A 25,271-nucleotide genomic window follows, 5' to 3' on the forward strand; every position below is an offset into this window, starting at 1 on the left:
CACCCGCCCGGATCATTGACAACTACCCAGCTTACACCGTCCGGCGAGGCAGGGGTCTCCAGTACCTGGTCGATTGGGAGGGATACGGTCCTGAGGAGCGCACCTGGATTCCCTGCTCCTTCATCTTGGACCCCTCCCTCACCCAAGTTTCCATCGCGACAAACCGGACAAGCCCGGTAGTTCGCCTGGAGGCTCCCGTTGTGGGGGTGGGGTGCGGGGAACTATCACGGTCCTGACCGTTAATTCCCCATTTTCTCCTAATTCCCTTTGATGGCGGCACACCTCGTTCTCATCAAGACCTGCAGCATAAAAACCCCGGTTTTGCAACCACTCCTTGCCAGATTGTTGTTTTAGCCAGTGTGGTAATTAACATTCCTGGCCGTTTAGGATTGTGTATTCTAAATTTTACTTCAGTACCGAGGCTTACCTGTGTAACTCCGTCTCTCTATGCTAAGAAAAGTATTGTCTGCCGCTTGCCTTTCTACACTCTGTGTCAAGATAAGTTCTGCCTGCCTCCTGCTTTCTGGTTCACCCTCCTGTTTGCCTTTCAGTTCCAGCCACACTCACACCTTCATCTGCATCCTAACTCAATCTCCGTGCCAGTGTCCTGCATTTGGATTCGCCTCATTCAGTGCAACAGTAAAAGCCTAGGGATCTAGCTTAGATTGAAGTCCAAGGTTTTTTACCCTTTTAATGGGCAGACGATGACATTTTGTCTGCAAGACTTTCAGGACTTTCATGTCTTCAGGTGGCAATTCAACACCGCAAAAGGTAAATATTAAGTGAATATAGCCAGCTCCCCAAATTCTTATGGAACATCAGAGATATAAAGTTATTACCAAACTATTTTTAGACTGATTTAAAAAAAATCTTACACATAAAGATTGTTGAAGGCTACGCTGATGGTTCAGTTGGTTTATCCAGTGATTTGATGAAAACATACATTAAACTGCTAGGTATAATGCCATTTCTGCCTCAGAAATACCAAATCAACCTCCACTTTAAATATACTCATTGGCTTCGCCTCTTTAGCCGTCAACAGCAATGGATTCCACAGATTCACTACCTTCTGGCTAAGAAGTTCCTCCTCATTTCTGTTTTAAATGGCCATCCCTTCATTCTGAGATTGTGCCCTCTAGTCCTAGACTCGGCCACTACATGAACCATCCTCTCCACTCTATCTAGACCTTTCAATCTTCGATAGCCTCTATTGAGATTCCTTCTCATTCTTCTAAACTCCAGCGAGATAGAGCCATCAAATGCTTCTCATAAGTTAATCTGTTCATTCTTGGGATCATTCTCGTGAACCTTCTTTGGGCTCTCACCAATGCCAGCACATCTTTTCTTAGATAAGGGCCCCAAGCATTCTCACCATACTCCAATGCAGTCTGACTAATGCCTTATTAAGTGTCAGCATTACATCCTTGCTCTTATTTTCAAGTCCTCTTGAAATGAACGCTAACATTGTATTTGCCTTCCTTACCACTGACTCAGCCTATAAGTTAACCTTTAGAGAATCCTGCACAAGTATTCCCAAGTCCCTTTGCACTCCGATTTTTGTATTTTCTCCCCATTTAGAAAATAGTCCATGCCTTTATTCCTTCTACAAAAGTGCGTGACCAAACATTTCCTATATCCATCTGCCGCTACTTTGCCCATTCTCCCAAACGGTCCAAGTCCTTCTGAATACTCCCTGCTTCCTCAACACTATCTACCCCTCTACCTACCTTTGTATCATCCGTAAATTTGGCCACAAAGCCACCAATTCCATCCAAATCATTGACATATAACGTGAAGAGGAGACAATACCGACCCTTATGGAACACCACTAGTCAGTGGTAGTCAACCAGAAAAGGCCCCCTTTTTCCACACCCTTTGCCTCCTGCCAGTTAGTCAATCTCCTATCCATGCTAGTATCTTTTTTGTAATACCATGGGATCTTGGCTTGTTATGTATGGCACCTTGTCAAAGGTCTTCTGAAAATCCAAGTGTAACGTTCCGTTATTTTGGCTCGTGTATGTCTAGGGGAAATCCCGCCCAGCACCTGCTTCAGCAGTCCCCTCAGGGTCAATCGTCGCCCGAATCAATCACAAACATCAATCATCAGCCAGCACACCCAGTAAATTTTAACACATACACTTTATAGATATTACTAATTCTAGGGCATTAATATACATGTGATACAGAGAGGAAAGTAATGAAAAAAAAGGCGCCAACACTTATTCAAAGTCCAAGTTCTTCGCGCGCTACCGTTGGAGCTCAAGTTCGACGTCAGACGACCACCCGAATTCCGTCGACCCACGGCTCGGGACCACCCGAAGTGATCGACCGGAGCCTCTCCGCACGTCCGCCGTCCTCCTCGTCTCTCCTCCCGACTCCCCGCCAAAACCCAGTCCACAGTCATATCATACAGCATGGCATCCGAAAACAAAACGATACATAACCACCCATTGGCTAATAGCACCCTCTTATCACCCTCTAAACCACAATAAACTGCTAGCGCAAACTCTCTGCAACGTTAAAACACAACAAAGCCGCATTCCACAGATTAACATAACAAAAATCGCCATTTTAAATGTAACAAAAGAAAGACCCCGTACAACATCCACTGGCTCCCCTTGGTCTATCCTGCCTGTTATTGCCTCAAAGGATTCCAATAGATTTGTCAGGCAAGATTTCCCCTCAAGGAAACCATGCTGACTTTGGTCTATTTTATCATGTGCCTTGACGTGCTGAAACCTCATCCTTAATAATGGACTCCAACATCTCCGCAATCACTGAAGTCAGGCTAACTGGCCTATAATTTGCAATTTTCCAGTCCTCTGGAGCTATTTCAGAACCAAGTGATTCTTTAAAGATCACTACTAATGACTGCACAATCTCTTCAGAATGCTGGCATGTAGTTCATCTGGTCCAGACGATTTATCTACCTCCAGACCTTAGTCACTGTGAAGCCTATTATGTCTTTGGATCTGCAGCTTCACTATGAAAGAAGCAGATCTCAGAACAGCTGATGAGGAACCCATTACTTTCTCTTCATTAAAAAAGAACGAAGTTTAGAAGAGTGAAAAGTTACCTGATGTAAAGTTAAGATCCCAAGGAGTCTTGATATGTGGATAGCATGCTTTTTCTTGAGGAGGAATCTAGATTTACCCTTATTTTTAAATAAGGGTTTTCCCACTTGAAAAAGATGAGGTGAATATTCTAATCCTATGAAAAGTTTGCGATCCTCCTCGATGGTAAATGAAAGCATAATATTTAAATTATTTAAGGCAGTGGTAGATATATAACTTAATAGGGAAGGGTGGGGTGGGAGTGGGTGAACATGAAGAAGTTCCTGAGATAGGAAGAAAAAGGAATTGGAGGTGACAATTCAGATTAGCTGCCACCTTATGTTTAGGCTTGAAGGGCTGAGAGGCTTGCTTCTGCTCCTTTTCTAATGTTTGCACCAAAGATTGCCCAGTCACATAACAGGATTTCTTAAACAGAAATGTGCAAGGTCAAAGTCCCTCAAAAATTCTTCTGCAAGAAGATTGGAAAATCATAAACCTACCTGCCTTGATACACCTCTTTTTTAAAATTTTGGATGCAATTTTTTTTACAGTTTCTAGGTTTCTCTTAGCTGTGTGTGAATTGGTTCCCTCTGATCCCCTTCTTCCTTTTAGTGATTTACATTACATCTCTATCATTAATTCAATAATGCCTGCTCCATTATATACGTATATACAACTTTATCTCTAACAATCATTGTTGATTCCCATTTTATTGTTGAAAGCAACAAACATATATTGATGCAGTACTGCATTCAATACCATTTCTAATCTTTGCTCATTTTCTAATGCTGATACTTTCTTCTTAATTGCTATTTACTTGCAAATCTGTCAGTACCCCGCCAAAAAGCCTCAATTCTAAGGACCGTTGATCTAATATCTTTGCGTCACTTTGCCTGCAATAGATATGAAACAGGACAATTTCTAATGAATTGCAGATGAACAACAAATAAATCACCAGTTCATGTCTAGACAATGGGTCTCCTCCACCCAACATCTAATCATATACAGAATTAGTAGCCGAGGTGCTGCACCTGCAGAAAGCCTGGTTTCTTAATGGTGACAATGTGAAATGACCTTGCCAGTATGCAGCCAGGAATAACTTCAACACATGCTTATATTGTGTTTCAAGTCAAGCAGACTGGGAAGGAAGTCAAGAGGGAATTATATTGGACAAAGATTTAGATTTTGTCATGTAAAGAATCATTTGTTGTGGTTGAGAGGATATGTCTCTATGTCTGTTCCAGAGATTTGACTTTGCTTTTTTCTGTCGAATGACAATGCTGGCCTGAGTCGAACCAGATTTGGAGCTGGATGACGTTATGCATTTTCAGTTTCAGAAGCTGAAACTGAAGCTATTCACCACTTGCAAAGGTGTTAAGTGATCCACTCTGATGCTTGACAAAACTGTAGAAGACTGGATTTTATTCCTAAAATACTTGAACTCTAAACGTTCGAGAATAATTAAAGCTGAATACTGTTATATTCCACATTATTTGACATCCTGACAGAATTTACCTTTCCATTTCTCTCATTTCTTCCCACCGTCTGTTTGCCAACATTTATCATCCTTAGCTGAGTTGGCATAATGGCATCAGTGCCGGACTTTGGAGTGAAGGCTCCCGAGTTAGAATCCAGCCAGCTTCTTTGCATGCTTTCCATCCGTGCTAGGTTGAGCATCGAGCTAGCAACTCGGTCTTGTAAAAATAAGAAAGCCTGCTTAAAAAAAAAACACTCATGATGGTGTCCCGATGACTTCACTGAGTTAAGGGCTTTCTTTTTTTCTCTTTTAGCAGGTTTTCCATCACCCTGTGATATCTGTCGCAGAGGTCTCGGACACTGACAACAGGCTATCTTTCAAGAGGGTGAACCCTTGCCAAGACAGACCTCAATGACATACCTGGTAGGTCTCTGAAAACCTGTGCCAATCAACTGGCGGGGATGTTCAAAGATATTTTCAATCTCATTGTTACAGTCACAAGTTCCCACCTGCTTCAAAAGGGCAACAATTATACCAGTGACCAAGAAGAGTAGGGTGAGCTGCCTTAAGGACTATTGTCTAGTAGTACTCACATCTACGTGATGTGAAGTGCTTAGAGGTTGGTTATGACTAGGATTAACTCAAGGACTTGGACTTACTGAAATTTGTCCATCACCACAATAGGTCACATTGGCTCTTCACACAGCCTTGGATCACCTGGATAATACAAGTGCTTATATCAAGATGCTGTTTATTGATTACAACCATTGCTACAGTTATGATTGAAAAGCTCCAAAACCTGGGCCTCTGTACCTTGCTCTATAATTGGATCCTCAACTTCCTAACAGTAAGAGCATAATTTGTGCAGATAGGAAATAACCTCCACCTCTCAGGGATGAGTGTTTAGTGCACTGCTCTGCTCTCTCTACAACCGTGACTGTGTGGCTAGGCACAGCTCAAATGCCATCTATAAATTTGCTGATGATACAACCATTGTTGGCAGAATCTCACAACCGACGTCAGCAAGACCGAAGAGCTGACTGTGGACTTCAGAAAGACAAGGGAACACACCAGTTCTCATACAGGGATCAGAAGTGGAAAGAGTGAGCAATTCAAGACACTGGGTATTGATATCTCTAAGGATCTAAACTGGGCCCAAAATATTGATGCAGCTACAAAGAAGGTATGACAGCGGCTATATTCCATTAGGAGTTTGAGGAGCTTTGGCATGTCACCAAAGACACTCGCAAATTTCAACAGATGTACTGTGGAGAGCATTCTGACTGGCTGCATCACCATCTGATACGGGTCTACTGCCCAGGATCAAAAGAAGCTGCAGAGAGCTGTAAGCAGTCAGCTGTATCATGGGTACCAGCCTCTGTAGGATCCAGGACATCTTCAAGGAGCAATGCCTCAAAAAAGATGGCATCCATTATTGAGAACCCCCATCATCTGGGACATGTCTTGTCTCAGTGCTACCATCAGCAACGAGGGACAGAAGCCTGAAGGCACACACCTAACGATTCAGGAACAGCTTCTTCACTTCCGTCATCTGATTTTTAAATAGACATTGAACCCACAAACATTACCTCACTACTTTTTTTTATTTTTATATTTGCACTACTTATTTAACTAATTTATATATATGAAGACCATAAGATATAGGAGCTGAATTAGGCCATTTGGCCCATCGAGTATGCACCACCATTTCATCATGTATGATCCAATTTTCCTCACAGCCCCAATCTCCTGCTTTCTCCTCATATGTCTTCATGCCCTGACCAATCAAGAATCTATCAATCTCGGCCTTAAATAATTTAAGATTGGAAATAGAAGACCTGGCCTCCACAGCTGCCTGTGCCAAAGAATTCCACAGATTCACCACTCTCCGGCTAAAGAAATTATTCCTTATCTCCATTCTTAAAGGATGCTCCTCTATTTTGAGGATGTGTCCTCTGATCTTAGACTCTACCATCATAAGAAGCATCTCCTCCACATCCACTCTATCAAGGCCTTTCATCATTTGATAGGTTTCAATGAGGTCACCCCTCATTCTTCTGAATTCTAGAGAATACAGGTCCAGAGTCATCAAATGTTTTTTATATGACAAACCATTCAATCCTGGAAACATTTTTGTGAACCTCCTTTGAACCCTCTCCAGTTCCAGCACAGCCTTTCTAAGAGAAGGGACCCAAACCTGCTCACAATACTCCTAGTGAGGCCTCACCAGTGCTTTATAAAGTTTCAACATTACATCCTTGATTTTATATTCTAGTCCTTTTGAAATGAATGCTAACATTGCATTTGCCTTTCTCACCACAGTCTCAACCTGTAAAATAACCTTTAGGCAATCCTGCACAAGGACTCCCAAGCCCCTTTGCACCTCAGTTGTTTTGTATTTTCTCTCCTTTTAGAAAACAGTCAACCCTTTCATTTCTTCTATCAAAGTGAATAACCATACACTCCCTGAGACTGTATTCCATCTGCCATTTCTTTGCCCTTTCTCCTAATCTGTCTAATCCTTTTGTGGGCTCTCTACTTCCTCAGAAATACTCGCTTCACCACCCACCTTTATATTGTCTGAAAGCTTTGGAACAAAGCCATCAATTTCATCATCCAAATCATTAATATATAACATAATAAGAATCGGTCCTGTTACGTACCCCGTAACTGGGTTGCCAAACCAGCAGAAATGGACCACTAGTTGGAGTCTGGATTACTGGAAGCTAATAAAGTTTTATTAAAGAAATAAGTAACATAGTACTCTAATCGCACGGATATAAATGCAACAGATTAGCAATGATAAAACACACGTGTACACAGAACTAGGGTAATAGGAATCAATCAAGCTCTATCGCAGTCTAGGGGTAAAATGATCAGTCTCAAGTGACGCAGAGTTCAGTTCAGCTTAGTACAGTTCGCAGTAATTGCTGTTGTGCCATTAGAGAGAGAGAGAAAGAATGCAAATTTTGATTCAAAAAGACCTTTGATGTTCTTCGCAGTTAGCTTTCGGGCAAACCCTTTTATGTCTTCTGTGGTCACTGACTGTGACCCCTCCGTCCCGGATACGACCGTTCTTCCGCGGTGAACCCGGCACCCAGGCAAGGGCGGACACACACCAGGTTCCCGCCGATCGTCCCTTTTCACCCTGTCAGTCTATGGTCGGTTCCCTCGAACCAGACCTCCAACTCCCACCAACTTGTGGGGGCACACTGCTCTTCCAGGGTCTCGTTATCTCCTGGTGTGTGTCGTGCCTTAGCAAACCTGTTCTTTTTATCCCCCTGCTGGGGTATCGCCTGTCCATCAAACTTCAAGCAGTTCAGGTTCAAAGCAACCGGTCTGTCAATATTCTGAAATGTGTTTCTTTCTCGTTAATCTCTCTCTTCTCTCTTATTAGCATTTTGAATGTTTCTCCATTGTCTCACTTATCTCTCTCTCATTAGCATCAACTGATAACTTGGTTTTTCGTCACAGTCCCAACACAGACCCCTGTGGAACACCACTAGTCACCGACAGCCAGCCAGAAAAGACTCCCTTTATTCCCACTCTTTGCCACCTACCAATCAGCCACTGCTTTATCCATGCTAGAATCCTTCCTGTAATACTAAGGGCTTGTAGTTTGTTAAGCAGCCTCATGTGCAGCACCTTGTCAAAGGCCTTCCGAAAATCCAAGTACACAATGTCAAGCAATTCTCCTTTGTCTATCCTGCTTGTTATTTCTTCAAAGAATTCTGAAAGATTTTCAGATAAGAGTTTCCCTTGAAGAAACGATACTGATTACGGCCTCTTTTATCATGTGCCTCCATGTACCCTGAGACCTCTTCCTTAATAATTGACTCCAATATCTTCCCAATCATTGAGGTCAGATTAACTGGCCTATAGTTTTTTGCTTCTGCCTCTCCCTCTTCTTGAAGAGTGGAGTGACATTGCAATTTTCTAGTCTTCCACAACAATTCCAAGATCTAGTGATTCTTGAAAGATCATTACTAATGTCTCCATGAGCTCTTCAGCCACCTCTTTCAGAACTCTGGCTGTACACCATCTGGCCCAGATGACTTCTCAACCTTCAGACCTTTCAGTTTCCCAAGAACCTTCTCTCTAGTTATGGTAACTTTACATACTTCATGCCCCCTGACTTCTGGAACTTCCACCATACTGCTTGTGTCTTCCACAGTGAAGACTGACACAAAATACTGATTCAGTTCATCTGCTATTTCATTGTACCCCATTACTACCTCTCCAGCCTCATTTTCCAGTGGTCTGATATCCAGTTTCACCTCTCCTTTACACTTTATGTATTTGAAGAAACTTTTGGCATCCTTTTTAATATTATTGGCTAGCTTACTTTCGTATTCCATCTTTACCTTAATGACTTTCTAGCTACCATCTGTGGTTTTAAAAAGCTTCCCAATCCTCCAACTTCCCACGAATATTTGCTCTATTATACATCCTCTCTTTGGCTTTTATGCTGGCTTTGACTTCTCTTGTTAGCCAGAATTGGGTCATCTTTCCTTTAGAATATATACTTGTTGTCATTCATCTTTTTTCCTATTATGTACTGCATGAAGGCAACAAAATTCATGACATATGCTGGTGATATTAAACCTGATACTGATTTGGATCACCTAAAACATGCCTTCTTCTCATTCCTACCATCAAGGAGCCTGAAGACACACTCTCAACATCTCAGAAACAGCTTCTTCCACTACACCATCAGATTTGTGAATGGACAATAAACCCAATAACAATTACCTCAATACTTTTTTCCTCTCTTTTTGCACTATTAATTTAATTTAATTTTCTTTATATATAGTAGATTCTGGTTAATTGGGGCAACCACTTATTTTGGACAACTATTAAAGAACAAAAACTAACTGAGAAAACAGTCTGAAATTCCTTCGTTTATTTGAGACACTATGCTGCTTAATTGGTACAATAGACTGTTGCTGAACAGTTTCTAACGAGTGTCAGTCACATGCACTGAGACACTACACTGTGCTTAGATTGAACGCTTTTTAAATAGCGCCAGTGCAGGTGTTTGTGTTTAAAAAGCAGTGAAATTGGTCACTGATAGTTGGAGAGAAATAAGCAGTAAGATAATTCAGAACTGTTTTGCTCTCTGTGGTTTCATTTTTCATCTCAACTCCATTCTCTTGCCTTCTCCTTGCAACCTGTAATGTCTGTACTAGTCAAGAATCTATCAAACTCTGTGCAATGACTTGGCCTCCACAACTGTCAGTGGCAATGAATTCAACATATCCACCACCCTCTGGCTAATAATAATAGTCTAAAATCCAGCCAATCATTGAAGTCAGGCTAACTGGTCTATAAATTTCCCAACTTTTGCATCTCTCCCTTCGTAAAGAATGGAGTGACAATCGTGATTTGTGAATTTCCAGTCCTCTGGAATATTCTAGAATCTAGTGATTCTTGAAAGGTCACTACCAATACCCCCACAATAACTTCAGCTTTTTTCAGAATCCTGTGGTGTAGTCTCTCTTGCCCAGGTGACTCATCTACCTTCAGACCATTCAACTTCCCAAGCACCTTCTTAGTAACAGCAACTATACTCACTTCTGCCCATGACACTCTCACATTTCTGGCATTCTGCTGCTGTCTTCCACAGTGAAGATTGACACAAGATACTTATTCAGCTTGTCTGCCATTTCTCCCCGTAACTATCTCTCCAGTGTCATTTTCCAACAGTCCGATACTCATCTGGCCTCTCCTTTAATGTTATGTATCACAGAAATCTTTTGGTATCACATCTTATATTATTAGATATTCTACTTTCATATTTCATCCTTTCTCTCCTTATAGTTTTGTTTTTGCATTTTGTTGGTTTTTAAAAGCTTCCCAATCCTCTACCTTTCCACTCATTTTCACTATTTGGTATGCACTCTCTTTTGCTTTTATGCTGTCTTTTCCGCTCTTGTCAACCACAGTTGCATCACCCTCCCTTTAAAATGCTGCTTTTTCTTTAGTATGAATGAATCCTGCATCTTCCAAATTACTCCAAGGAATTCCAGCCACTGCTGCCTTATCGTCATCTATGCTAGTGTCCCCTTCCAATCACTTTTACAGCTCCTTTCACATGCCTCTGTAGTTACCTTTACTCAACTATAATACTAATACATCTGATTTTACCCTCTCCCTCTCAAACTGCAGGGTGAATTTCATTGTATTATGATCACTGCCTCCTGAGGGTTCCTTTACCTTAAGCCCCTTAATCAAATCTAGTTCATTATGCAACACACGATCCAGAATTTCCTTTTCTTTAGTAAGCTCGACCTCAACCTGCTCTGAAAATCCATCTCATAGGCATTCTACAAATTCCCTCTCTTGGGATCCAGCACCAACCTGATTTTGTCAATCTACCTACATACTGAATTCCCCATGACCTCTGTAACATTGCCCTCTTTACATGTCTTTTCTACCTCCTGTTGTAATTTGTATCCCACATCCTGGCTACTGTTCAGAGGCCTGTAAATAACTCCCATCAGGGTATTTTTACTCTTGTAGTTTCTTAGCTCTACTCACAAGGATTCTTATCTTCTGATCCAATGTCACTTCTTTCTAAAGATTTGATTGCATTGTTTACCAACAAAAACACTTTATTCTCTCTGCCTACCTGCCTGTCCTTTCAATACAATCTGTATCCTTCGATGTTAAACTCCCAACTGTGATCTTCCTTCACCAACAATTCTGTGATGCCCACATTGTCATACCTGCCAACTTCTAACCATGCCTCAAGGTCATCTATCTTATTTTGTATACCTGTGCATTCAAATATAACACCTTCAATCTTGTATTCACCAACCTTCTTTTCAATTTTGTCTCCATATTGTCAGAATTTAAATTCTTATGCTTTTCTTACACTTTTTGTCTTATTCTGTATTGTGGAGACTTCAGTAACGTTTCCAAGCTGTTAAACCCAACCCAATACTATTGTTCGTTCACCAGCAACTTTGATGTGTGTTCGTTCACCAGCAACTTTGATGTGTGTTGCTTGAATTTCCAGCATCTGTAGAATTCTTCCTAGAGATGCTGCCTGGTCTGCTGTGTTCACCAGCAACTTTGATGTGTGTTGCTTGAATTTCCAGCATCTGCGGAATTCTTCCTAGAGATGCTGCCTGGCCTGCTGCGTTCACCAGCAATTTTGATGTGTGTTGCCAATACTATTTAGTTTTACACCCTATCTACAGCCCTAGTTATATGATTTGCCTGGGCCCTTGTCCCAGCATGGAACCTTCCCCAACACTGGTGGCAATGTCCCATGAAGTCAGATCCACTTCTCCTACACCAGTCCTTGAGCCACACATTTAGCTCTCTGATTTTATTAATCCTGTGTGAATTTGCATGCCACTCAGGTAACAATGCAGAGATTATTACCTTTTTGTTTCTTCATTTCAAGTTATTCCTTACTGGTCAAATTCCCTCACCAGTAACTCTTTACTTGTTCTTCCTATGTTGTTGGTACTCACATGGACCATGACAACTGGATCTTACCCCTCTTACTTCAGATTTCTCTGCAGGTCAAATGTGAACCCGGCCATCAGGTAGACAACACCTCTTTTGGGAATAAATGAGTGCTTGATCATCGGCACAGAATTGGTGGGCGAGAGAGCTTGTTTGTGTTCTGTAAGATACTCTGAGAAAACTTTGAAAAGCGAAAAAAGGCCCAAATAACTGAGTAGAACTTAAAATAAGCCTTTTCTTGAAAAAAGCAAACCATCAAACAATTATCATGGGAATGAGGAATACTGCCAAAAGTAATTTTTATTTAAAGAAAAACATGTGTAGAGCTTGAAGATCATCCAGTGGATCTTTAAAAGTTGTTGTCAGCAAATAAACTATTGCATAACCTCAAAAATTATCTAGCATATAATTTCCGAGCACAGTGTAAATTAATCACTTGCTGCAACAAAAACTTAATTTGTCATGTCCCTGGGACCCTCTGCAAAGGACCTCATTCTCAATCTCTAAAAATCATCTGGGATATTTGTCTGAATAAATTGCTATTGTACACTTTGATAGTAAAACCTTGATATACCACAAAATATTATGTTAAGGTTCAGATGACAAATCTTCTACTACCGAAGCAATCCTTCAGGGTCTATGATGATTTGTTTGACTATAGTCCTGTGGTTTCCAAGACAGCTGGCAGGGCCAAAGTGAATATCACCACAGATAGGACATGATGGGCATATTGGTTTCAGATGTGTTTTCCTTCCACTATTTCTTCTGACATTCCTTGTGTTCCCAATGAATAGATTTAGGGTTGTTAATGCCAACTTGATGCTTCTCCAGTTTGATCACTGCACCGAGATTCCAAAGAAGTTTTTATCAAGAAGGCTTTGAGAACATCTTCAAATCAGTTCCTCTATCTGTCCAGAAATCTTTTACCTTGGAATAAAATATCTGCTTCAGGAGCTTGGCATTGAGCCTACAAATAACATGTGCCCATCAGAGCAAGGACTGGGAATGCAGGTCTGAGAGGGAAAGTGACATTAGCTTCCTTGTCCGTCGAATGGATTTGAAGGATTTTGTGAAGTAGCGCTCCAGGTGCAACTGTAATGGGATCATTGCTGCCTGGTAGATCAGCTCTGAGTTGGATTTGAGGTTAATATCTTTGAATAACCCTTTCATCAGATGGAAAAGTGGAAAATGCTGGTCAGAACATCAGAATGTATCAAACACTCTTTCTCATCCCACAGATGTAGCCTATCTTGCAAATTATTTTCGGTTTCTATTTTTGCGTTTGCTTCAGTGAATAAGACAATAACCACCCAGAGCTCAGTCTACAATAAACATCTGCAACCTCAACTGAGCCTGGACTGACCTTGGTTCTGGAAGAGAAGCGACGCATGTTGGATAGTTTGCCATGCCACCTGCAGATCACCTGCACTCCATCAGGAGGTTTAGTGGGGCTGAGGTGCAGCATGCTGGTGAGGAAAATCGATTAAAGTGTTAGGCTGATGGCACAGCCTTGCGTGACATCAGTATGTGCTGACATTGAGTCCATTGTGGATCCACTGTGCATGGCATTAGGGAGCATTCTTGAATTTCCATGGGATTGAATTGAACTGAATTGACTTGACTTTACTACTTACATCCTTCCTATACATCAGGAGTAAAAATCTTTAAGTTACATCTCCAAGTATGAGAAGAATATTCATCAGTTTCTATTGACTGATGGAATGAAATGACTTTTAGAGCAAGAAAGATGTACAGTGAATTTTGTTCCACCCTGCAATTCTTTAAAAATTAACAAGTGGTGAAGATTATGTTTATTGTGTTTCTAGATGTTTACAGTCTGCACAGTGGTTCAAAGAGCAACTCTTTGGCCCTCGTGAGGAGGGAGCTGAAGAGAGCCTGCTGTGGCAGGCACCAAAGCAATCCCTCAGCAATTAGCACATCTGGATTTTTCTCATTTCTTGGGGATGGTCACGATTACAGCATCTTAGATATCCTCCTATTCACATACATGGGAGATGAGGTTGTCACTAACTGCCATGGCATAAAACTTCAGCAGGAGTACTGTCTGTTCCTGAGGCCTTATTTTCTAATGTTGGTATATTGTTTTTGGTGTCTTGTTGGTCTATATGAAGTTGTAACAGGTAGTTTGTTGCAGGATGGAGCCAAAAACTCTAATGCTAAAGATAATTTATACCTGAGGAGCTCTTTTAAGTGTTCCTTCTCACGGGCACTGTTCTTGACACCAAATGGAGTTGTCAGTCATTATACCATCATCCTGATAAGCAGAAGTTGTTCCACAACTTAAGCAAGTTCAAGTCTGATTTGATCATAACCTCAACTGCACATTCCTGTCTACCTGCACTAAGTTGTTACTCCACTGTTTATGAAGTACCTGTTTTAAAAAAATACTCAAAGACTCTGCTTCCTCCTCTCTCTGAGGAAAGGGAGTTCAAAAGGGTCAACCCAACCATGGAAATAAATCTTTGCCTTTTCTTTTAAATATGACTCCTCATTCTTAAACAGTAATCCTCAGTTCAAGGTCCTCCAACAAGAAAGAACATCCTCTTCATAGCCAATTTCTGCTATCAATTTTAATATCTTTCTTTAAATAAGGAGCGTAATATTGTACATAGTACTTCATGCACCTTTTCATCAACTATCATGAAAGTATAACCTCCTTGTGTTTGTATTCCCCTTACAATAAATGATAACATTCATTTGCCTTTCTTCATAACTTGCTGTGCCTGCATTCCAGCCTATACATGCACCAAGGAATAGCTAGAACTTGCTTCCTGTCAGATCTCTGTAACTCTCAGCATTTATATGCTACTTTATTTTTCATGCCAAAAAATGATCAGGTTTACATTTCCCACATTATCTTCCATTTGTCAGATCTTTATCTAAATTCAAAGTAAATCAACTACATATGTGCCCCACATACAATCCTGAATAAATCCACAATAGAATAATAACCATAAAAGAATCAATGAAAGACCTCACCAACTTGGACATTTGACTAGTGTGCAAACGACAACAAAAAGTGCAAATACAATGAGAAAGAAATAATAATATTAAATGAAGAGGTGGTAAATATCAAGAACATAAGACAAAGAGTCCTTGAAGTGAGTCCATAGGTTGTAGGAATATTTCAATGATGGGCCAAGTAAAGTTGAGTGATGTTATCCCCATTGGTTCAAGACACCGATTGTTCCTGCACCTGGAGTGAGTCCTGAGACTCCTGTACCTTTTACCTGATGGCAGCAGTGAGAAGAGAGCATATCCTCGGTTATTGAGGTCCCTGATGATAGATGCTGCTTTCCTGCAACAGTGGTTTCTGTATATGTGCTCAGTGGTGGGGAAAGTTTTACCAGTGATGGACTGGGCTGTATCTACTAATTTTTGTAGGATTTTCTGTTCAGGTGCACTGGTGTTTCCATATCAGGCTGTGATGCAGCCAGTCAATATAATCTACACTACACCTCCATAGAAGTTTGTCAAAGTTTTAGATGTCATGCCAAACCGTTGCAAACTTCTAAGAGGTAGAGGCACTGCTGTGCTATTTTTGTAATTGCACTTACGAGCTGGGCCCAGGACACGTCATTCAAAATAATAACACTGTAGTTTACATACATCCGTAACTTCATATTCCTCATAAAATAAGAGGTCATTCAGCCCACTGAGTTTATGCTGGCTTTCAGAACAATCCAATCAATTCCTTTCTCCCTCTTATTCCCCACATACCCATTCACACACTTATCCTGTGATTCTCCCACCAATCACTTACGATAGCAGCATTCTAGAGTAGTCAATTAACCTGTCTACTGTATATCCTCGTGAAGCATTATGTCCTCTTCAAAACTTATTTCATTACTTATCTCTGTTTCGTTATGGTTACTACTGAGCCTTCTGCATTCTTTCAACACAACACTTTTTTTCTAAGGTCTCACTTGCTTGTTCATGTAGGAGGTGAAAATGTAATACAGACTGGATGTATGCAATGGATCCACAAACAGTGACAAACTAGTCGTCTATGAGATTTATCAGTATGCTGCACAGCGGCAGCAGTTTCCTCACTTGCTCCTGACTAACTGAGGGTGTGAGCCAGGGGTGAGTTCAGGGAGAGGAAAAGCATGGAAGACCATCAGAGAAATACTTAAAGAGCTTTTGACAGCCAAAAAGCTTAGAATACAACATCGTCAGCACTGCTTCATGTCAGAGAATGCCCCTTGGATGCAGACGGTTGCCGTAGACCACATCACTCTTCCTGCAACATTAAATATGGATGGGCAGATGACAGACTAGGTCCAGAAGATCTAGCCCAATATCTGACCATTTGTTCACAGACACGACTGGATACACAATTTTAAAAGATAAGTCTCAAAAGTCTGCTTAAAAGTCTCAAAACATTATAATATTCAGATTGTTTCCCAGTAAGTACTTAATATAAAAATACTAATCCACCAAAACTGAATGAGATATTTTCTGCCATTTGCACTCAAACAAATCAATGCAACGACCATAAAATCCTGAATAGTTTTAAAGGTCGATCAGAATATAATGAACATCTTGTGCCAACAACTAAACTAATATTTTAACGTTGCAAGCTGCCCAATTGATAGCATTACAATAATGGAAGATCCAGTTACAAGTTCATTTGAGACAAATGGGATGCACATGTTGATTCAGTCTTCCTGACATGTCTTTTAATTACATCTAGAGATAATATGTAGTTTAATTTTCAATGATGTTGGCTGATCAATAAAAGGTATCTGCTCGCAAAATTTCTGCCTTACTCTTGTTGGTTCCATATGTCCAAGTACTCCTCTTGTGAGCTTATATCTGCTGTAACCCAATTATACCTACAGTGATTCCAAATTAGTTCATTGCTCTTTTTGCACCATTTATTTGCATATATACTTTTAATTGTAGTTTATAGTTTATTATGTCTTGCAATGTACTGCTGCCACAAAACAGAAAAATTTTCACAACATATATCAGTGATATTACACCAGATTCTGATTCAGCTTTATTAATTCACCAGTCCACTCTATGTTCCTTTCCAAGCTATGTGTATTTTTTTAATCATATTAACTGAATTTGTAATGATATCCTACCAGCTAAAATGTGAAGCATCAGGAATCTAATGGAATTTTTTAATCAAATGTTTTGAATAAACAGGGATGTTTATTTCAACTTGCCCTTCTCATTGATGTTTAATAGAATTATAATGCTATATGTGGCACAATTCTTTTACTTAACTTGATATCACCACTTGCGATATATTTCCATTTAATTCTATGAAAGTCATGATAAAGTACAGATCTCGACCTTCTAACTTGTACATACAACCTGATTAAATTACCATACAAGTGAGCAGAAGCAGTACAAGCAGTCTTCTCAATCTTCAAAAAATATTAAATATTTTTGATAGAAGTGAAATTTATTGTTATTGAAAGCACTGTGATTAAACACACCATCGTTTTCATGGCTGCAGTTGTCATTTGACTATTGTGATTGACTTGTGACTAAATAATACATCCAAATAACATCAGCAGTATCAGAGTCGAGTAGTTATACATTCACCTGTAAAATTCCTTCTTTGAACCTCTGATTTATTTCACAAATGAAGGAGCAATAAATTGGTAATGTCCGATTTTTGTGAGAAAAGATTTGTATCTCAAGAATTTCAGAACCTGTATACCAGAGTTTAGGAAAATTATAAGTACATACAGAGAAGGTATAGAATCCAAATTAAGTATTCAATATTCTGCAAGTTCTTTACCTCATTCTGAATGTGGCAAATGGGTTATTTCATGATTTGACATGATATATAGTAATATTGACAAAACAGTTGCTATCTACCAAAGAAATAAACAGCCAACAATACAGCAGGTTGTTCTCTTAGCTGCTAATTGTTGATACACGTTGTGGTAACTATCACTTTTAGTGAAACCAGAAATAACCAGGCATTATGTTTCTCCAAAGAGAAGGAAAATTTTAAATGGAAGTACTTCAACTTTAAATGTCACAAACTTTAAAATCAAACAAGGAAGACTAAGCGCTACTATAGCAGGTATTTGAATAACTATTGTTATGTAACTTTGGTGGGAATCCCTCACTGATAGGGAACAATGAGTCAGAATGGCTCGATTAATCTGGGCAGGAGGGATGGATTAACGAAGATCCTGCACGTAAGAACCCAGCAACAGCCACAGAGGAGAGGCTATGTTTCCAGATGGTGGAGATATTTTTAAAGTTCTAGAATAGAAAGTTTCATCTTGAAAACAATTGGGGTGGAAATGGAGAAACTGAAAAAGAGATAGTAAAGAAGACAGGGTGGATAGGTACATCATGTCGTGATTGATAGGTATATCTACCTGGGGGAGTGATGGAAAAGGCGTAGCTGTGTAAGTCTTTGGACTTAGAGTACATATTGGTGGCCAGTTTGTTTCCTAATATGGTGACGGAGAGATCCAGAAAAGGAAAGGATATCTCAGAAATGGACCAAATGAATTTGAGGGCAGGGTGGAAGTTAGCAGCAAAAGGCGATGAAATTGACATGGTCCACATTGGAAGCCAAACCAGTGCAGATGTTGATGTAGGTGAGAAAGAGTTGGAGAAGAGTACCAGAGCACAGTTGGAACAAGAACTGCTACCCATAGCCAACCAAAAAGGTGTAGCTGGGGCAAACTAGAATGTGTTTGGTACACTTCTGAATGGTAGAAACTGGAAGGAATTGAAAGAGAAATGGTTGACAATGCTGCCAGATGAGAGTGTCAGTGGAGAGGAACTAGCTGAGTCTTTTATCCTAGAAAGAAGTGGAGGGGCCTAAGACCTTCCTGATGGGGATTGAAGTGCTTAGAATCTAGACATCCATGGTAAAGATGAGCTGGCTGGATCCAGGAAAATGAAAGATCTCAAATAGCACAATTATTAGATTGCATTCAAGTACAGTGGATAGGGTAATCCAGCACTTGTAATAGGTGGAATGCACTTCTGCAATATAATTTTTAAAAACCTTTCAACATGAAATGCAAGGTATTAAACAGAATTAAAACAAAGCCAACCAGATGGAATAGATCAAAGGAAGATAATTGATCAAAGAGATGCTGTCAGTGTTCTTATTACGCCAACAGTGTTTCAATGGGGATGAAAGCCCACATTCATTGGCTTAATACAGCACTCACGACAGGATATTCTGCTCACACTGAGAAGCCTACAGCAGGCCCTATATTTCAGAAAGACATAGGAGCAGAATTAGGTCATTTGGGCCATTTCCTTGGCAACAGAGTCAAAAAACAGTCTTAAGGTATGCCAAGGGGTTTCCTTGTTTGCCTTGATGGTGATCCGTTCTACAAAGTTATGATTAATTCAAACATTTTATGTTTTAGCAAATCCAAAAACCAAGTTAACATTCAGGATTTATTCCCAGATTGAATACTTCATACCTAGATCTACACAGAAACAGTGAAATAACAATTCCTACTAATATATCCAAATATAGTCCTTCATAGTCTAAGATTAAGTTGTTAATTTACGAACTTGTTTAGGTAACCCATGTGCTAAATGAAACAATGAACATAAAAGATCTAGGAATAAATTTAAATTTCAAACAAATGCTCCTACATGCTGAAATTTAGCATAAGAAACTGATACCTGATGGAAATTGAGGGGTTGAATTTACTTTAACAATTTCAAACCGTCCCACGAATGGGGCATAATGGGTAAGTTAGTACATACAAGTGTGGTGATACTATACTTAATAAATTAGCATCTACATTCTTTACTTTCAGCACTGTGTTTATGACTGCATACTCACCCACAGTGTTTCATGTTCTGTGGCTTGTCCATCCGAACTGCCAACTTTATTTTCAGATCCTGATCCAGGCTGTTTTTTGAAACAATCATTTTGTGCAACTCAGCTGATTTTGGACTATTGGGTGTTGGATGCAAGACAACCTGGAAAAGAACATACAAGCAATAGAACTCAATCATGTAATTGAACAGGGAATGCTGTCATGGAGAAATAGGAAAATGCAAGTTATTTACCAAAACAATAACATTGCAAATCAAAAAATGGGTAACTCTCATATCTCTGGAGATTTGACTTTAGGTAACATTGTTGAAACATAGCTGGCTTGCGGACCAGTGGTCCGTTCCCTTTTTGGCACTGAGTGCCATGTTGTGGAAATTTGTTGTTTTGCGGAAGCAGTACATTGCAGTAAAAATAATCATAAAACTATAACTTACAATAATAAATATATTTTTAAAAATTTTAAATGAAGTAAGTGGTGTAAAAAGACAGCAAAAAAAAATGAAGTAGTGTTCATGGATCCATTGTCCATTCAAAAATATGATGGTGGAGGGGAAGAAGATACATAGTCACAGTTGTAGAGACAGTAGAGCAGTAGGCTAAGCATAGATCCTTGAAGTGTGCTAGCGTTGATTGTCAGTGGGGAGGAGATGTTATTTCCAATCTGTATTGACTGTGGTCTCCCGGTGAGGAAATCAAGGACCCAGTTACCGAGGAGGATACAGAGGTACAGGTATTGGAGCTTGTTGATTAGTATTGACGATATAATTGTGTTGAACATTGGGCTGTAATCAACAAACAGCAGCCTGATGTAGGTATTACTATTATTCACGTGATTCATGGCCGAGTGGAAAGCCAGTGAAACTGTAGCCGCAGTAGACCTAAACCCATTGTGGTGAAAGGCAAATTGCAGCAGTTCCCAGTACTTGTTTATGCAGGAGTTGATTCTGACCATTACCAGCCTCTCAAAGCACTTCATCACAGTAGATGTGACTGCAACTGGGCGATAGTCATTGATGCAGCTCACCTTGCTCTTCTTGGCTACAGTTGTGATTGTCCTCCTTCTGAAGCAGGTGAGAAACTCCATCTGCAATAGTGAGAGACTGAAGATGTTGTTGGCACAGGTTTTCAGTGCCCTACAAAGATCTGATGCCTTGCCAGGATTCATCCTCTCGAAAGATGTTTCGACATGGCCTCCGAGACAGTGTCATCAGATGCTGCAGGGATTCTCGGAGATGGAGTTTTATTCTCCCTTTCAAAGCATGCATTGAGCTCATCTGCGACTGAAGCACATCCACCATTCATGATGTTAGGTTTTCCCTTGTAGGAAGTAATGGCCTACAAACCCTGCCAGAGCTGATGGGCATCTGATTCTGTCTCTAACTTTAATTGATTTTTCACTCTTAAAGTAGTTATCCGTAGCTCATACCTGGACTTCTTGTATAGTTCTGGATCACCAGTCTTAAATGCCACAGATCTAGCACTTTGTAGACTACTAATTTCCTGGTATTTTTGGTCTGCGTATGTCCAGAATGTCCTCAAAGGTACACACTCACCACATAGGTCATGATGAAGTTGGTGACAACTGTGATGTATTCATTCACATTTCAAGATAAATCCCTGAATATTAACTAGCTCACTGACTCAAAGCAGTCCCGTAAGTGCTCCTCCGCATCCCCTGACCATACCTTCTCGGACCCCAGAAAAGGAGCAGCGGTCTTTAGTCTCTGGCTGTGTGCTGGGTGTAGAACAGCCAAATGATTGGACTTTCTAAAGTGTGGGCATGGGATGGCACAGTAAGCATTTTCGATTCTGGTATAATGGGGGTCAAGTGTGTTGGTTCCTCCGGTTGCACTGGTGATACACTGGTCATAGTTGTTCAGAAACTTCTTCAAGCCACCCTGGTTGAAATCCCCCACAATGATAGAGAAAGCATCAGGGTGCACTGTTTTGTGACAGCTGATCATGGTGCTCAGTTCCTCCAGCGCCTGCCTAATGTTGGCCATAGGTTGAATGTACTCTGCTACCAGGATGATGGCAGAAAATTCACATGGCAGATAAAATAGTTGACACTTGACTGCTAGGTGAGCCAGATCGGCTGAGTAAGATTGAGACAGAACCACCATGTCTGTGCACCATGATGATTTAATCGTAAAACATACTCCATCTCCTTTACCTGTAAAATACTCTGATGTCCTGTCTTGGGTGAATGGTGAAACCTTCAGGTTATGGCGCAGCATCTGAAATGACGGGGATGAGCCACATTTCATGAAGCAAATAACACAGCAGTCCTTTATGACCCTCCGGTACTGCAACCTTGCTCTGAGGTTTTCAATTTTATTTTCTAGAGACTGCAAATTCACCAGCAAGATAATCACAGGTGAGGACCCAAGACCTCTGTATCTGAATTGTACCTGTAGCCCAGCGCACCTACTGCACTTCCATTTTCTTAAAGGGGAACTGCACTCACAACCTGAGTCCGCCATCCAAGGTCCAGTGATACTGAGGATCGAAAGATTTTTTAAAATGTCTTAAACCGATGTTGCTTACTGAAGTACCCATAGCTGTGACTGTGGATTTCAGTCGTAGTAGACCTAAATAGGAATATTTGATGATATTCATCGGAGCTACATGCAAAGAATCACCACTCATCAGTGTTATCTTAGGAAATCTCAAGGTACATGTATCAGTGTAACTCAGGAATGGCGCTAGAGTGTAGAGAGATCTGATGAGCATAATAAAAGTGGCAGGATAGTCACCAGTAATAGTTAAAATGTAACATTTTCTTTAAATTGTTTTAATCGTGAAGTATGACAATAGATAAAATTTTGCTCAATGCCATTTTTGTTCATTTGGAATTTCAAGTTGTTTGTTGTGAAATTAAGCTTCCACCTGCTCCTTCAATGTAACTTCACCAAACATCAAACTAATGAATAAATAGGATTTCCATCACACTTACTTGCCTGTCTGTTATAACTACAAAGTGCATTAAACTATTGCTTATTTCTTTTTCTGTTACAGTTACAAGTATATATCTGTTTATTAGTGGATTATATAGCTTTGTTCTTTACTGATTCATGTACCCGTGACTGTCATTTCCATCGCAGCTACATCTGTAGCGAGTATCTATTCCTGGTGCAGAATCTGCTGAGCTATACTTACAAGTATATCTGTTTACTGCAGCACCTATTTGCAACAAATTAACTTGTATAATTTACTAGCATCACTGCCTATAATGTTGTACAGGCACATTTGTCCTTACTGGTGCACCTGACTCTTACAATTATACTTGTGTTCTGCCTAGTACTAATGTGGCCACAGTGGTACTAGAAAGTTTGTAAATCCTGCGGAATTTTCTCTATTTCTGCATAAGTACGACCTAAAATATGACCAAATCTTCATGTAAGTCCTAAAACCAGATAAAGAGAACCCAATTAAATAAATAACACAAAAAAATTATACTTGTTCATTAATTTATTGAGAAAAATAATCCAATATTACACGTATTTGTTGCTGTGTACATAACATCTATTGATAATTCTGGACACATCTTCAGTGACGTTCCTAGAATCATCGGGTGTTTTGGGTCTTTCAACATCATACAACCTCCTCCAGGTGACCCAGCCGGGGCTGATCAGACCCCAGCTTGTGTCCAGATGGCTTGCTACTTATGACTCCATGGCTGCCCTCTTTTGAGCCACAGCCATCTTGAGGCCTCTCTGCCGCATCGGTGGTACTGCGGATGGCTCTCCTCTTCCTCTCTCCCTCGATGCCCAAAATGCTGAAGGCTCTAACTAAAGAACGGGCTACAAATCCCCTACAACCAACCTCCACTGGGAGACACCTCGCTCTCCATCCAGCCTGCTGACAGTTGCTGACTAGTCCTGCGTACTTGGAGAGCTTCCTTTCAAAGGCCTCTTCCAAGCTATCTTCCCATGGGACTGTCAGCTCCAGCAGCACCACTTGCATAGTAGACTCAGACACTAGGACAATGACTGGTCGCAGGGTGGTATGTGAACCTCTGGGGTAATACCTTCTACAAAAGCTATATGGAATCAAGTGTTCCAATGAATGAATTGAAATTGGGCATGTGGGTTGTAGAGGTGCCTTACCCTATAAAAAAGACAAACAAATTCAGGTTACAGACAGACCCTGCTCTTCTCAAGGAAGATCCATTTATGTGCACCATGCCTTGATCAAAACAACTTTCAGAGGACCCTTGAAGAAGAATTGTACAGATGCATGAAGCTGGAAAAGGCTACAAAAGCATTTCTAAAGATCTGAGAGTTCATCAGTCCACACTAAGAGAAATTATCCACAAATGGAGGAAATTCAGTATTGTTGCTACTCTCTCTAGCAGTGGGCATCCTGCAAAGATCATACCAAGAGCAAATCATGCAATGCTGAAGGAGGTGAAAAAGAACCCAAGGGTAATAGACTTGTGAAATCTCTAGAACTTGCTAAACTCTCTGACCATGTGTCCACTATAAGAAAAACACTGAACAAGAATGGTGTTCATGGAGGGACACCACAGAGGAAACCACTGCTCTCCAAAATAAAAAAAAAATGCTGCATGTCTCAAGTTTGCAAAAGCCCACCTGGATGCTTTACAAAACTTCTGGGAGAATGTTCTGTGGACAGATGAGACAAAAGTTGAACTTTATGGCAGAAATGCTCATTGTTATGTTTGGAGGAAAAAGGACACTGCACACCAACAAAAACCTCATCCCAACTGTGAAGCATGGTGGAAGGAGCATCATGGTTTTGGGCTGCTTTGCTGCCTCAGGGCCTGGACAGCTTGAGGGAACAATGAATTCAAAATTGTATCAAGACATTTTACAGGAGAATGTCAGGGTAGCGGTCTGTTACTTAAAGCTTAACAGAGGCTTAATGCAACAAGACAGTGATCCGAAAGACAAGAGTAAATCAACAACAGAATGGTTTAAAAAAAAGAAATACGTGTTCTGGAATGGCAAGTCAAAGTCCTGACCTTAATCCTATAGAAACATTGTGGAAAGACCTGAGGCAAGCAGCTCATGCAAGGAAGTCCACCAACATCCCAGAGGCGAAGCAGTTTTGTAAGGAGGAATGGCCTAAAATTCCTCCAAGTTGATGTGCAGGATGGATCAACAGTTACTGGAAACGTTTGGTTGAAGTTATTACTGTACAAGGGTGTCACACCAGTTACTGAAAGCAAAGGTTCATATACTTTTTCAAACAAATACATTAATATTGGATAATTTTTTTCAATAAATAAATGAACAAGTATAATTTTTTTTGTGTTTCTAGCACCAGTGTATATGTACAGGTCCATGTGTGCATTTGTTCATTAATGTTGTAACTGTCTATTGTAGATTACTTGCCACTAGTAAATTTCTCTCCCACCCACTGGGGGTGTTATCGGTCTGTTTATTACTAGGGCTGTTTCATAGGAAGTTTGCTATTAAGC

General features: G+C 40.4%; 1 protein-coding gene across 4 annotated transcripts in view; it reads right to left on the reverse strand.

Moving 5' to 3' along the window:
* The window catches only part of cadpsa (Ca2+-dependent activator protein for secretion a), a 511,391-nt gene that overhangs the window by 225,209 nt on the left and 260,911 nt on the right, over window positions 1-25,271 (reverse strand). For all 4 annotated transcript variants that reach the window (XM_072280505.1, XM_072280503.1, XM_072280504.1 and 1 more), the window contains exon 8: window positions 19,829-19,968. In XM_072280505.1, coding sequence (XP_072136606.1) covers window positions 19,829-19,968 — 140 coding nt within the window. The remainder of the gene's footprint in view (window positions 1-19,828; window positions 19,969-25,271) is intronic.

Source organism: Mobula birostris, chromosome 16 (genome assembly GCF_030028105.1).
Source record: "Mobula birostris isolate sMobBir1 chromosome 16, sMobBir1.hap1, whole genome shotgun sequence".
Lineage (NCBI taxonomy): Eukaryota > Metazoa > Chordata > Chondrichthyes > Myliobatiformes > Myliobatidae > Mobula > Mobula birostris.